The 13,640-nt window shown below is 40.1% G+C and overlaps 1 protein-coding gene across 1 annotated transcript in view; it reads left to right on the top strand.

Moving 5' to 3' along the window:
- MED27 (mediator complex subunit 27) overlaps positions 1-13,154 on the top strand; it is a 160,469-nt gene extending 147,315 nt beyond the window's left edge. Inside the window, exons 7-8 of the mRNA XM_019510707.1 lie at positions 9,945-10,022; positions 12,546-13,154. Coding sequence (XP_019366252.1) covers positions 9,945-10,022; positions 12,546-12,680 — 213 coding nt within the window. The 3' untranslated portion in view covers positions 12,681-13,154. The remainder of the gene's footprint in view (positions 1-9,944; positions 10,023-12,545) is intronic.
- The last annotated feature ends 486 nt before the right edge of the window (positions 13,155-13,640 follow it).

Here is a 13,640-nt window from a genome sequence, read left to right as displayed (position 1 = left end):
AAAAAAAAAAAAAAAAAGGCTTCTCTTATTTAGTAATTACTTTAGGCATGTTTCCTCATCCCTATCTGAGCGTGGTCAAAGTTATCTCAGAATATGGGACTTTGCTGCTGTAGCCTGAGAAATCTTTGAGTAGTCAGTCTTACCCTTAGGAATTTTAGCTTAATTCTTTCTGAGTAGTTTGCTTTACTTTTTCTTACTTTATAAGTAAAATAAAAATATAAAAGGCATCCTCCCTGGGCTATAGTTGAAGGAAGATATGTTAGCACCTCTTTCCCACAATGCTTCATAACAAATTCTGCACATTTGTAGAGTCAAAATTCATTGAGGAATTGATTTTAATAAATCAATGGGTCTTGCAGGCTTCTAGGTAACATTGGTGCTTAAGAAAATGTTAGCCTTGTAGCTGTTGTGCCTGCTTCTCACCGAGTAAATTACTGAGGGTAAAAGTGATTTCTCAGATGTGTTGTGAGAAGGGAATGGATGCACAAAATATAGATCTGCTTAGACTTTTAAGGCACCTTTAGACAGGGCTGTACTGTTTTTGAAAGCAGCTAAAATAAAAGTTCCCTTTATGAAGACCTCTTATCAGAATGCTGTAAGTTCAAATTGACCGGATTTTAAAATCCAATTTCCTCGTCTTCAAGCTGCAGTTTAAGAAATTCAAGACTTCCTGCTACTATACTGGTTTCTTTTATCTGTGTCCATAGTTCAGGTAACACACGTGGGTCAGGGACTCTAAAGGGCATAAAAGCAGGGTTCAAAACTATTGCGTGTCCATGCATAGTTGTTTCCACGATACAGAGCTCCCTCCCAGGCCTCCATGCAGTCCGAAGTGAGGAAGTTTGATCTCAGCTATTAACCAGTTGAAGATGAAAGGGCAGGTTTTTGGGAGTGGCATTAGGACAGAATACTGATGTAGTTCGTCCTTTATTTCCAAGATAGGAAACAGTTGGTAAGAATTAAGGAATCTCTCCTTCCCTTTTCCTCCCTTGTGTCCCTCAGTCTCATAAAACTATTGTCTGTGCTCTTTCAGGTAGAGAATAATGCAGTCGAATGTAGTGCAGCACAGAATGACCCTCCTCCTTTTCAGTAATGCTTTCACGTGATTACTGCCCAGGAGTGGGTTTAGGGTTTGTATGTAAGTACATCTTTTCAAATTCTCCACCTGTGCTTTCAGGTTGTATTAGGGGTGTAGGTTGTAGCCGTGTTGGTCTAAGGACATAGGCAGACAAGGTTCTTTGGGTGAATCTGATATCTTTTAAACCCGAAAGCTTGCTAAATTTTTTTTTCCAACTATTTAAGTTGGTTTAATAAAAGATATCAGATTCACCCAGAGAACCTTGAATGCCTTTAGGTCAGGGGCGGGCAGTTATTTCTGGCAGAGGGCCACTTACTGACTTTTGGCAAGCCATCGAGGGCCACATGACAGGCAACCAGGGGCAGATAAATATTCATTTTCTAAATTTTTTAGAGGCCCCTCAGGCTGGATAGAACGGCCTGGTGGGCCGCATCCGGCCCCCGGGTCGCATTTTGCCCACCCATGCTTTAGGTTGTAATCTCATATGTCCAGTGTCTGTGCCTGCCTTATATGTTTTCAAAGCATCTAGTACATTGTAGACAAAAATATACTACAAATAACAATGTTTTCTTTGAGATACGGACAAATAAATTACGGCGAGTAGAGTCGCAAGGGGAAAGTGAGAAGTTGGGCACCTTGTTTCATTAAGGGCCGTTAGCTACAGTTTAGTTTTGACTTCCTGCAGACTGAAGGCAGGCACACGAGCAGTTACAGCAGAGCAGCTGGCATGTGCCAGAGGCCCCCACCACCAGTAATTTGGTCATTTGTCCATACACGTAGACACTTTTAGTAATTTTAAAAAAGGAGCCAGGCAGTATATTTCATGGTTGTCACCTTAGTGAGTGCAGTTGGCTGATAAATGGGTAGAAATAACAGTTGTACATCGTAAAGTGTAACTAATTGGTAAACGGAAGAGGAATCTGCTGACCAGTGCATATTGATTAGTGAAAAAAGCAGTGGTTTCAGTCCAGTTCCTAGGTGGCAAGAAGCTACATAGTGACCACCATTGCAACTGGGTAGTTGTTGGCCCTGCAGTGGCCAATTCCTGTTTGAAATCTGTGGGTTTCTCTTGTGAATCATGGTTGCACACCTTACAGTGCTAACATTTTGGGGCATCCCACGGCATCCTTGAAAGGATCTCAAGGCACCCCGGGGTACCACAGCACTCTTGTTGACAGTCACTGTAGTAGGGATGAGCTAAAAACATAAATGATGGCAAAAATGTTGTTTAGTAGTTTAATGACCATGACACATGATCCAGGCTTCCAGCACTGTACTCATTATCTCACTGCGTTATTTTGGGCAATCATATACCTCTCTGTGGATATGTTTCCCCATCTTTAACACAGGTATCATACTTACTTGTATCTCATCTCTTCATCTTAATTACTGTGAGATCCTTGGTTGAAAAAACTTGTTGGGAAATACTAGGAAGTACTTTGTAAGTCTTACTGTCAGATCTTACACTATATTTTGAGCCAAGAACAAAATCAGATATAGTAAGGATGTATTAAAAATATACAATGAGAATTTCTATGTGGGTAGTAGAAAGTGCTGTGGTTCTGCATATTAAGCACACTCACTGGGATGGCACTTTTTTGTTCTCTGACAAAGATGCATTCGCACTCGTTTTTTAACTTTGGACTAGTGTTATAAGAGCAAGAGCTGAAGGATATGGTTCTGTTGAAGCGATGATTTCACTTTGGCATTGTTCTGACAAAAATTACTTATCTAAGCAGGTCCCAGCATGTCTGTACATTGATGAAATTGTTCACTTACAGCCCTATGCAGATCAATGTAGCCCCACAATAAAAAGGGCAACTCTCTTTAGGTTTTATTCTTCTGCTTCCCCTTTGAATAAGAAGTTGTGAAGCTTGGTCCATCCTCTGCCTTTTCTTCTTTCAGTCTTCTGCCCAATAGCTTGATGTTCTACAGCCCTCAGCTCTGGGATTCTGATTTCACACTGACATTTAAACAGTGAATATTCCTGAACCTCCTGTCTTATTTCTTCTTTTATACTATTGGATAAAGACATCTGAGGTGTTAAAATAAGGAGGCTAGAGATCAAAATAGTTGCTGCACCTGCAGAGTTTAAATGTCAGAAAAATATGGAAATGTGTAAACCTTTTCTTTACTGGCTGTTTTTGCCCTTTCAGATATTCTACCCCCTCCTTTATTTTTAAGTTCCATTCTTTGAATCTAACCCTGCTGCTATGTTTGATGGCTATGAAAGCTGATTCACCCCAGGATGTGAAGTTCATGAGGTCTCTAGGGAATCTTAGAAAATGGCTGTTCACTGTAACAGTAATCAGCCCGCCGGGAGCTCTCCCCCATCAAATTATACACACTTGGGTATCCTGTTTAATAAGAAGGCGAGAAGAGGCTTGCTGACGCAGCCAACGTTTGCAAACAAGTCAGGACAAATTTAGCTTTGTTTGACAGGGTTGGCTGGAAGATCAGAGGTCTTTGGTCCTTAACCTAGAAAGTCATGCTGCAGCCCTGTGAGAATTTGACAGGTTTGCAGCTTCCACGAACAGGTATCTTCGGAGCTCCAGATGTTGCTATATTGTCATTGAAGAGTCTGAGCACTTGGTCCAGGTTTTTAAAGAGACATGTCCCTGCCCTTGAAGTAATGATTGATTCCCCAGTATTAATGGGAGGAGAACTCAGAGGGCCTGATGGGAAGTATTATTGCTGTTTTGGGAAGGAGTGCAGCATTTCCACATAGGTCTAGGTAGGTAGGTGTTTTACTTCCCTGTTGTTTTAAGTCCAGTCTGCTCCTGTAAAATAGCCAGAAGTGGGAGGAGATTGCGGATGATGAAATAAAGCATATAAACGTAATGTACATTTTTTTTATAAGGCAAATCTCGCTTCTGTATCTTATTCAACAGGCTGTTCATGATGTAAGGAAGTGATTGGCCTAAAAATTACAGTGTACCAAATCTTGTAGAAACAAGTCAAGCAAAAAAACAACCACAGGGAAATTGAATATATGAGATGAAACATCCCTTCCTCCAAAGTGCTCTGAGCCATCACATCTTAGTCTTTGGGCAGTGGGTTTTGCCTCCTCCAAATTCTCAAATGCTAGTTTTTTTAGGGGAAGAAACACAGCCAATTGTACATCACGAGAGAATGTGATGCTGTTTGTGTTTCTTGCTGTGCATTTGAGTTCTTGACTCTAAGAGTTGCAGTCCCCAACCGGTAAAGCTTAAGGTACAACTTTCACCACTACAAGGGCGCACACTGTACGAAGATGTATTCTTGTCAATCGTCTCTGTGGGATGAATGCACGCATGACAAACATCAGGCTATTGATAAATGTCTGCTCAAGGAGAGGAGATGGGCTCTTCCAGACACTTGCTCCTTTAGGTGATCAGTGCTTGGCTAAATTCAGGTGGCTGGTTAAGCAAAAATGATTGAGTAACCAAATCCAGATAAGAAAAAACAATGAGATTTAAATATTTCTGGCATTCTCAGTGAGTTATGGGACACGCGCACCAAACCTTATCTTTCAGGAAAGTTTCTGTACTCTATTACTTTGTATTGGAGAAGCAGTTAATTCAGAAATTTCAGTCATTAGTTATATTTGCTCTTGTTCATGGACATCTGTTGTAGAAGGCATCAGCTGGCAGTCCTTCCTAGTCCCTTTAAGCCAGCAGGTTCTTGCTCCCAGGAGGAAATGGTGTATCTCTCTTCCAAGCAAAGTATTTTAAGGTTAGTTTCATTTGAAGCCTATTCATGTATACTGTGCGCACACCTGAACTACAGACCAAGAAAGCTTAGGGAGCGTTCCATTATATCTTCTCTGTGCATCTTACTGTGACCTGTCTAAAGTCTGTGCTCCTAGGTTGTTTTATTAAGTGTCATGGATTCTCAAGCTTTTCTTAGAGGAGAGATTTAAAAAGCTTGGAAGTCTTGGCAAGTAAAAGAGGCACTCGGTCTTTTCCACAGTACAAGACAATATTTTAAAACCTGGTAAAAAGATATTTTTTTAATACCATGCATGATTAACAGCTAGAACTCATTGCCACAAGATACCACTGAAGCCAAGAACTTAGTATGAATTTTAGGAGTAGACATTATGGCCATTGAAAACATCCAGTTGCATTACTTGAATGTCAGCTGTCATGTTTCAAGCCACAAACCCATCACTCTCTGACGAGGAAGACTGTCTGTCATAGGAGCTTCTGAGATGGTCCTAGAATAGAGGAACAATGTGTATAATTCAATAGAAGAGTACCTATATTTTTAATGTTCTCTGTTAGTACTTTAAGACAGTAAGTAAACCTTTCTAACAGGCATGCTGTATAAGGTAAGCCCCAGGTGCCACTCTGATCCCTTTCCTTTTCCCCTGCCCAATCTGCTGCTCTGCTTTCTGGTCTTTGTCCTGTTCTGCCCGTCTCATGTGCTGCTCTGCTTTCTGCTCCCTGCCCTACCTGCTGCTGTGTTCCCTGCTTGCACCATGATCTGCCACATGCCCCACACAAAAACTGGCAGATCATGTACTGACAGTTGGCCACCCCCTGCTTTGAGGCACCATCTGACTCTGTAGTTTGAAATGAGATTATTGGGCAGGCCATGTGGAAAGCAGCACAATAGACCCTTGGTTTTGGACTGGGTTGCCTTTTTGGTGGAAGCACTTTTCTAACCTTACCCACTCATGAATAATAGAGTCCTTTTTTAAAAAATCCATTTGCAGCTTTGGAAGTGCTGATTAAATAACATTTTGCCAATACTGAATCAATGCCACCTTCTGATGAGTGGGACCCCTGGGAATGGCTTTGCAGTATTGCCTTTACAGCACCACTGAGTGGGGAAGGAAATATTTGGGGTGGGTTCATTCAGACAGAAAGCAAGGGTTTTGTGTCTCGTCCCTGTGTGGGGTTTTCATAAGCTATTTATAGGCTTACCAGCCCAGCAAACTGAGCAGTTAGATATGATAAGAAACTCAGGAGGGCATGCCTTTCTAGTCTGCTGCAAAGCAGCATTGTGGACTCAGCAGGTAGGTTCTTAGAGTGGGCAAGTACCCAGAAACTCTGCAGTCTTGCTGGGACCTGATCGTTCTTCACGAATAACAAGCATTTAATATTTCATTCACACACAGTCTTGTTAAAATGGTTTGATCCAGCACAAGCCTAGAGAACTTTGAGTTGCACTCAGAATATATCCAGCCGTTTAGAATAGGATGCAAATACAGGTGCAGGAAGTGTATGTTTCTAAGTGATTTAGCAACAGACAAAAAATTGCTTGGTGCTAGAGAGCAAAATAAATACGTGGCAACAAGAGGGGAAATGAGTGAGTTCATATATGACACGCCACCCTGTTTTGCTAACCCAAAATCTGTTTTCCACCCTGATAGAGCTTAAGTTTATTTGGAAGAAAGGAACCACAAGCCTCTCTATCAGCCAATTTTGTATAGCAGCTAGAATTCCTGTTGCTGTGAGTCTTTGCTCCAAGTTGTGAACTTGCTTAATTTAATGATAGCTATTTTAATCAGTAAGACTTGTTTTAATTACAATAGAGTGCTTTCCATTTTATATGGAAAAACCTGCAGATATTGTTCAGTGCATTAATTGAAAATGCAAGCTTTCTTTTGAAAGATTTATTCTGCAACTTAGCCCAATAGCTGTCTAATCAATGCATTCACTTGTCAACACCCTTTTTACCTAAGCAAAAAAAAAAGGGGGGGGGGTGGAAGAAAAGAGGAGGGGAGTAGGATCTTTGGATAGATAAGGCAGCAAGGCACAGTCTAAAAGCAAAGCAGCAAAATAAATGCCTGGAATATATGAAATGTCATCTTGCACAGAAATTATCCTGCAGTTCCAGTGTGGATGGAAGAAAAAATACATCCCCAAAATGAGCTGGTGCATATGTGGTTTGAAATGATATTTCCATTAGTGAAGCCTTCCTTATTGATCTCTCTCTTTTTAATCTTGGACAGTTCGTGTTTTCTCTTCATCTATTTTGTCGTGTTTTTAATTTTTTCTCCCCGCTAGCTGGTTTGTCCTTTTTTTTTTCCTTTTCTTTTTCTTTGCTGTGTTCAACATCACAATGTTTGTTACCACTGTTGCAGGGTATTTCTTTCCTCTCTTCCTCTTCCTCATGTTTGACACACTCACTTTGATCTGTTTTGGAAGCACTTTATCAGCACTTGCTTATAGTACGAATTGCCTCCTTTTCGTTCAGGAAACATTATTAGTGTTCTAGCAGTGCTGGGATGGCTTTTATCTCCCTGTGGAATCTCATTAGGTTTACATTACAATAGGAACAGCATATGTGCAGCTATGCCAAAGTGGCCAGTCAATTTGAATTTGTTAATGGTGATTTTTTTTTTTCCATGCAACTTTTTCCCCATATCTTCAATGCCAAGGGAAAACAACTTTGTTCAGGAGAAAAACACAATTTGTCAGAAGCAGATATCCAAGCAGAAAAGGAACTGCTACTCATAAATATCTTCAGAACTGCCTTTCCTTTTTTACATGTCTGGTAGTGTCCTATAAATCTGAGCACTGTCTTAAAAGGCAGGGGGAAAAAATCATGTTCCGAGTTGGATAAATGGTATTAAGAAGTTACTGTAATCCATGAGATTTAATGGCAAGAATGACTGACTTTCTTTTTTTTAAATTCCTAATTCATATTGTGGGAGCAGTATGAAAGCCCAGGTGGGATTGGAGCCCCATCGGGTTGGATACTACATAAGCTCCTAGGAAGACACCCAGTTCTTGTCCCAAAATTGCTCACTGTCCAAAGGCCAGATTCCATTCCCCTTCATGTTTAAAAAGTGTCTTAATCCATAAACACTTAAATCAATGGGGCTGCCTTCCTTGAAGGTACTATTCTGTATAAGGATATGTGGGCTCTGAAAGTTATGTGGACACTCCCTTATTTCAGAGTAAGAATGCTTGTTTCATTTTAGCATAGCCTACTGTGAAGATGGATTAAGCTATAGATGGTAATAAAGCACTCTGTATTATGGAGCAAGTGTGGTCCACAATATGGGATTTTTGTGTAATAGCTCCCAAGTTCTTAAACCTGTGCCTTGTCTTAAGTTGATTTAACTTTCAAATGTAGAGCAGCCGTGAGACATGCTTGCCTCTTTCTTATATTTAAAAAAAACCCAAACAAACTAGGATACAACTAAGGTACCTTTGATCCTGCTCGTGATTGTATTCATAGATGTACAGATTTTGAAGTCAGGACAATGCATAGTGCTGATTCTGTCTTGATTTACTGCTGGATGCTCCAGATCAGAGAATTTTGCCAGGAATTCTTGCATCAAGCCCATAACTTCTGGTTCCGATGAAGCAGTGATCCCTCAACTTTAACCGTGTGTTGTCCAGGAGACAGTCTGATGCTGCTTGTAGTCACAGGAAATTAAACGTATAAAACAGAGATTGACAGGGAGAAGAAAATTTGTTGTTCCCAGCAGTGTTTCTTGCCCAGTATTGTTACTCAGGAAAGGTTTGAGATCACTGAAGCAAATCATATTTCTTAAAAAGTTCCCTCAGTCTTGACTTGAAGGCTTCCATGATGGAGAATGTAGTGAGTTTTCCCAATGGTCACTGTAGACAATTTACACCTAACTTCTAGTCTGAATTTGTTCAGCTGTAACTTCTTGTCTTTTGGGTTTTGTTCTGCCTTTGCCCAATGGATTAAAAAATTGTCTATGAGAAATCTTCTCTCAGCCTGGGATCACATTAATGGATTCTGGACCATGGAGGAAATTAAAAAGAGCATTAGATTCATATAGGTTTGATCTAAACAACTTCAAATGGGACTGCAACACTTGTATATGCAGTTTTTAAACTTTATTGTTAAAACTACAAGGCCAGTCTCTACTTTACCATTCACATGCAGTACTGTATTGGTACATTGTCATGTACCTCAACTACATCTCAGGTCTTCCAGTGGAAAAGTGGAATCTTTATTAAAAACAACAACCCCAAAACACAAAACTTGATTTTTAAGAAGTTGAACACCTCTTTTTCCACAAGCTTGTACACAAGAATCACTTAAATTTGCTATTGCAATTAAAACTTGAAAGTAATTTCCTTGACCCAGGAACAAGGATAATAATTTATTCTCAATGAGTGATATCAGAATCACTATGGATCTTTTCCTTCACAGAGCTAATTACCAGGACTTAAAGGTGTATAAAACTTAGGAAGAATTACAAAAAAAGAAGTGTAGGCACATAGAGATGAGAAAACTAAGTATTTTTTTCTGAAGCACTTAGCCATGCTTCAATTTGTTAGTGATTTTAATGCTACACTGGCTCCATTCACAGAGGCACATCCAAGAGGGAAGTATTCTACTCTTCTGCACTGTAGAAGTCTAGTTTAGGAGCATTCTTTAATGTAGCTGCTATTTTTTTAAATATAACCCAGTATGTTAATATTTTTGCAGAATTTTGCATATGAAAATAGTGGATATAGAAAACCTTTATAATGCCTTTCCTCTAGAGGTATAAACGTGCCTTCTGAAGCTGTGCCCAATAATTGAAGGGGCTAAAGAGTTAATTGAGTTAACAGACTGAGTCACAGCAGAGACAGGAATAGATCCAGAGTCTTTCAGTATCCCCTACTTTTCCCTGACTTTACCATGAGCATGTTTCCTCTCTACATTGCTTTTTAAAATGCAATGGCAAAAATACTGTATTTACTTGCGTATCAAGTCCCTGGCCATGTTTGTCTCAACCAATTCTCTTGCATTACTGAGAGCAAAAGAATAAGACTGGAAAAGCTTCTCAGAGGCCACTGGTGAGGATATATAGACTGCTTGGTTCCCAAATTCTGTATGCTAACATTTCTTCATCTGAAACACTGAAGTAGTAAACAAAGATTTTCCCCTTCTGTCCCTGGCACAGGTGACAGATCATGCAACCACTGCCTTATTGCACTACCAGCTACCCCAGATGCCAGACGTGGTGGTCAGATCCTTCATGGTAAGTCTATTGGAAGGGAAATGCTTACCGCCAGACTTCAGCATCACGTGGCAATTGAACATCACTGCCAGCTCAGGCAGCAGTGTGATTTCCCATATTTAAATGAGTTAAACTTAATTATTTACAAAAACATTGTAAAAACTGCCTTTCTCAGGTAAGTAATTCTCTTGAAGTAATTGGTACCATTCTCAATACATTGGGTTGGGTGGTGTTTGAAAAGGATTTGATGTGTAGTTGTAGCTTCTCGTAGATGTTGGCATTTATTTGCTAATTGTCATCTGTGGAGCTGGCTTGGGGGTCAGCTCTAACACGAATGTCTGCTCAGGCGGCGCACAGGAGTTGGAGTCTGGCTGTAACCAACCAGCTGAAAATTCCCCAGTGAGAACTTGCAGCTGGGATAAAACCAGAAGAGCCAGCTCTTTCATCAACTGGCCCCCTGGGAAAGGATGTACATTTGGGGATGGGAGAGGGACTGTTGGGAGACAGGGCTTGCTACATCAGTCTGCTCCCACTGTGTTCCTCAGGGACCGTGCACAACTAACATCACTCAGGCCAAGGGGATGGCTTGTGTATGTGCCCAGCCTCACTTGAGAATCTGCCAGAAAGAAATTAAGAGATGCAGTTATTGAAAACAATCTCAACCTTAATGCACACATCAAAAGCCCAGCTTAAATCTGAGTAGATTTGGAATTCAGTTTCTGAAAATGGGCTCAAACTCTCCTGCTGTTTGGTGAAAGAAAACAGTAGTTTCTTATTCAGCACTCTTCCAGGCATGATGCATTTTGGCAAGTGGCCGGTGTTTAATCTACCCCACTCTGTTGAAGAAACCCTTTTACACTGCACACATAGTTCACTTCACCTTTTCTTCTAACTTGTCCTGAACAAAGCTTAAAAATATGGGCAGTTTTCAAAATTATGCAAGGCAGCTGGTTTGCTTTCATCCGTGGAGAGCACATGAAGCTACAGCAATGGGTCAGGTGAGACTTCTTTAGCATTCCTATCATCAGGTATCTGATTTGAAAGCAGTTAAACTCCTTTACCTGCTGCATTTATTGGTTTACTTAATAAAAAGTCCACTAAGATAATATGCACGTGTGTAGGACGTTCCTCTTAAAGCACATCTTGCACATGAGCTTTGAACAGGGGAAGCAGGCGTTACTGGTCCCATCCATGTTTCAGGCAACAAGTGTCCAAAAATTAATCTTTAATGAAATAAGTAATGCATTTGCCTAAGCCATGGGCTGCCTTATTGGTTTGGGTAAAATGTTGCTGAAAACTTGGGGAAAAAAAAATAAGACCACATGCACATGGTATGTGTCAATATGTTAGTCCTTTCACATGTCAGATGCACAATCTGTTTGACAGGATGCAGTGAAGTCTTAATTTTCTGACAAGAATGAAGAACTCTTTTTTTTCTTTCAACAGATGTTTCTTAAGTGCACAATTTAACTGTATTTACCTATTTTCATATTATAGCTCAGAAAATTTGATTTTTTTTGCATGCAAACTAAGTTCACCAGAGCTGAAGTAAATAACAGCAGTTTGCCCATAGTGTTCTGTTGCCCTTGTCTCTATATTTACTGCTAAACCCAGAGACGGTCTCGTTCTTTTGGAGGAGAGTTATTGACGGCCTGACGTTGTGCTGCTATGGAGAAGGCTGTGATGAAGATGGAAGGATTTGTTTCAATAAGCTCTGTTGACCTCTTCTTCAGAGAACAATTTTCTCTTATCGACGTAATTCAATAGGACTTTAAATGACAAGATTCATGTGCATCCTTCACACTGTGAATCTGCTTGCCTGGGTTTTTTGAGTTGCACATCTCCTTGAGCTTGGACTTGAGTTATGTAATGCTCCTTCTTATGTATTACAATAGGAACAACCCAGTTAAGATGAGACCTTTACTTAGGAAGGGTTGAGCCTGTTCTTTGTTACTTCTGACCTCACAGCATATTCCCTTTCGCTTGCATCTGTGTAATCAGTGACAAATTTTTTAGAGCATTTTCATGGCCAATGAATATTGATCTTGAAATAGCATTAGAAAGAAAATGAGTTCCCTTGGTTTTAGAAGCCCCCTGTCTTCAGCTCTTCAGAGGTCAGGTTTTGCCCTATATGTCTTGCAGCTGAGGTGTGATAGATGAATATTAGACAAAGACAAGCCAATGGCCAGGGCACAGATATCAGTGAATGGTCAAACGCAATGCCATTTCATTCAGAATATGAGGAATAGCCAAAGGCTGTGATGAGCTTCTACCTACTAATACTTCTCATGGCATAAACTTCTATTTACAAAGTTGCTTTTTGGACCAAGGGAGTAGATTCCAATAAAATGGAGAATCAGCTGTATGGTGCCCTTGTGATCTTCTACATGCCTCCCTGTGTGTATAAAATCACTGTGCATCTTGCTGGTTCCAAGCCAAGGTACATTCTCCATCCTTGGTATCACTGTGTTTTGACAGGAATGATGACACTGAGGAACATCCCTATCTAGTTTCCTTAATTTCTCTCTACACTTTTTCTTCTAGACCTGGTTAAGAAGTTACATAAAGCTGTTCCAGGCTCCATGCCAGCGCTGTGGAAAGTTTCTGCAGGATGGCCTGCCACCCACCTGGAGGGATTTCCGAACTCTTGAGGCCTTTCATGACACCTGCAGGCAATAGTAACGCAGCTGAGTCATTGGCCTGGCATGATGGAAAATGGGTTTACGGACCCAGTTGGTTGCAAATAAGCTCTGAACAGTGTTGATGGTCATTGGTGGATTCTATTTTTCAGCGTCCACATGCGCATTCCCACCTTTAGCAAATCAGTCCTTACTGAATAGTAAAGATGCATTGCTACATTTGACCATCAAAAGGGGCATCTTTCTGCAAGGTACTCATGAAAAAAATGTTTGTCTTCGACATAAGCACAGAGGAAAAGAAGAAAATCTCTCGTTACAGGAAGGTTCTGTGTGCTTTGCATTGGAACTTCTGTCCTGAAATTATCTTCTGGGATCCGTGTCTTGTAGTCATTTCAAAAGCAACTGATATTTTGATGAGATGACCCATGTACAATTGTCTGTTTTGCTACAGTTTTCTTTGTAGTGGAGAACTTTATTTTTACAAACCAAAAATAAACTTTTATATTCAAAGAGACTATGTCATTTACTTTGTTACTTTCTAACAAATGCTGAATTCAGGCTGAAGTTTTCAAATCAAAGCATTTGATTTGATGTTTAATCTGGAGAAATTAAAAAATATATGCTGGTAGAATTGTTTTGGATTTTTTTTGTTCCTTGCAAGGCTGCTTTTCTGGGCTGCTCTTGTTCTGGAAGAGATTATGGTGCTGATAAACATGAAATTTCAAAGGCATGTAGCAGCTTGGAAGATGGATTGTACTTTTTGAGAGAAGAAACAGATGTTTCCCCTTACTAAAAATGTAATGAGAAAAATGTTAGCAAAATCTGTATGTATTAAGCAGTTAGAAAATGTGTGATGAGCAATGACAGTCTCTAATTCATTTGCCCTGTTTTAGTATTGAAAGTTGCAAAATAAATTGAGGCTTCAAGCACAGTTTTTGTAGCACAGATATGTGCATGTACAGCACTGTGATTTAAAACTTGTGTATTTAAATAAGACCCT

Source organism: Gavialis gangeticus, unplaced genomic scaffold (assembly GCF_001723915.1).
Source record: "Gavialis gangeticus isolate Ggan-Ray unplaced genomic scaffold, GavGan_comp1, whole genome shotgun sequence".
In the NCBI taxonomy this organism is placed as follows: Eukaryota; Metazoa; Chordata; order Crocodylia; family Gavialidae; genus Gavialis; species Gavialis gangeticus.
The sequence above is the reverse complement of the archived record's forward strand: the minus strand, read 5'-3'. Positions and strand labels throughout refer to the sequence as shown.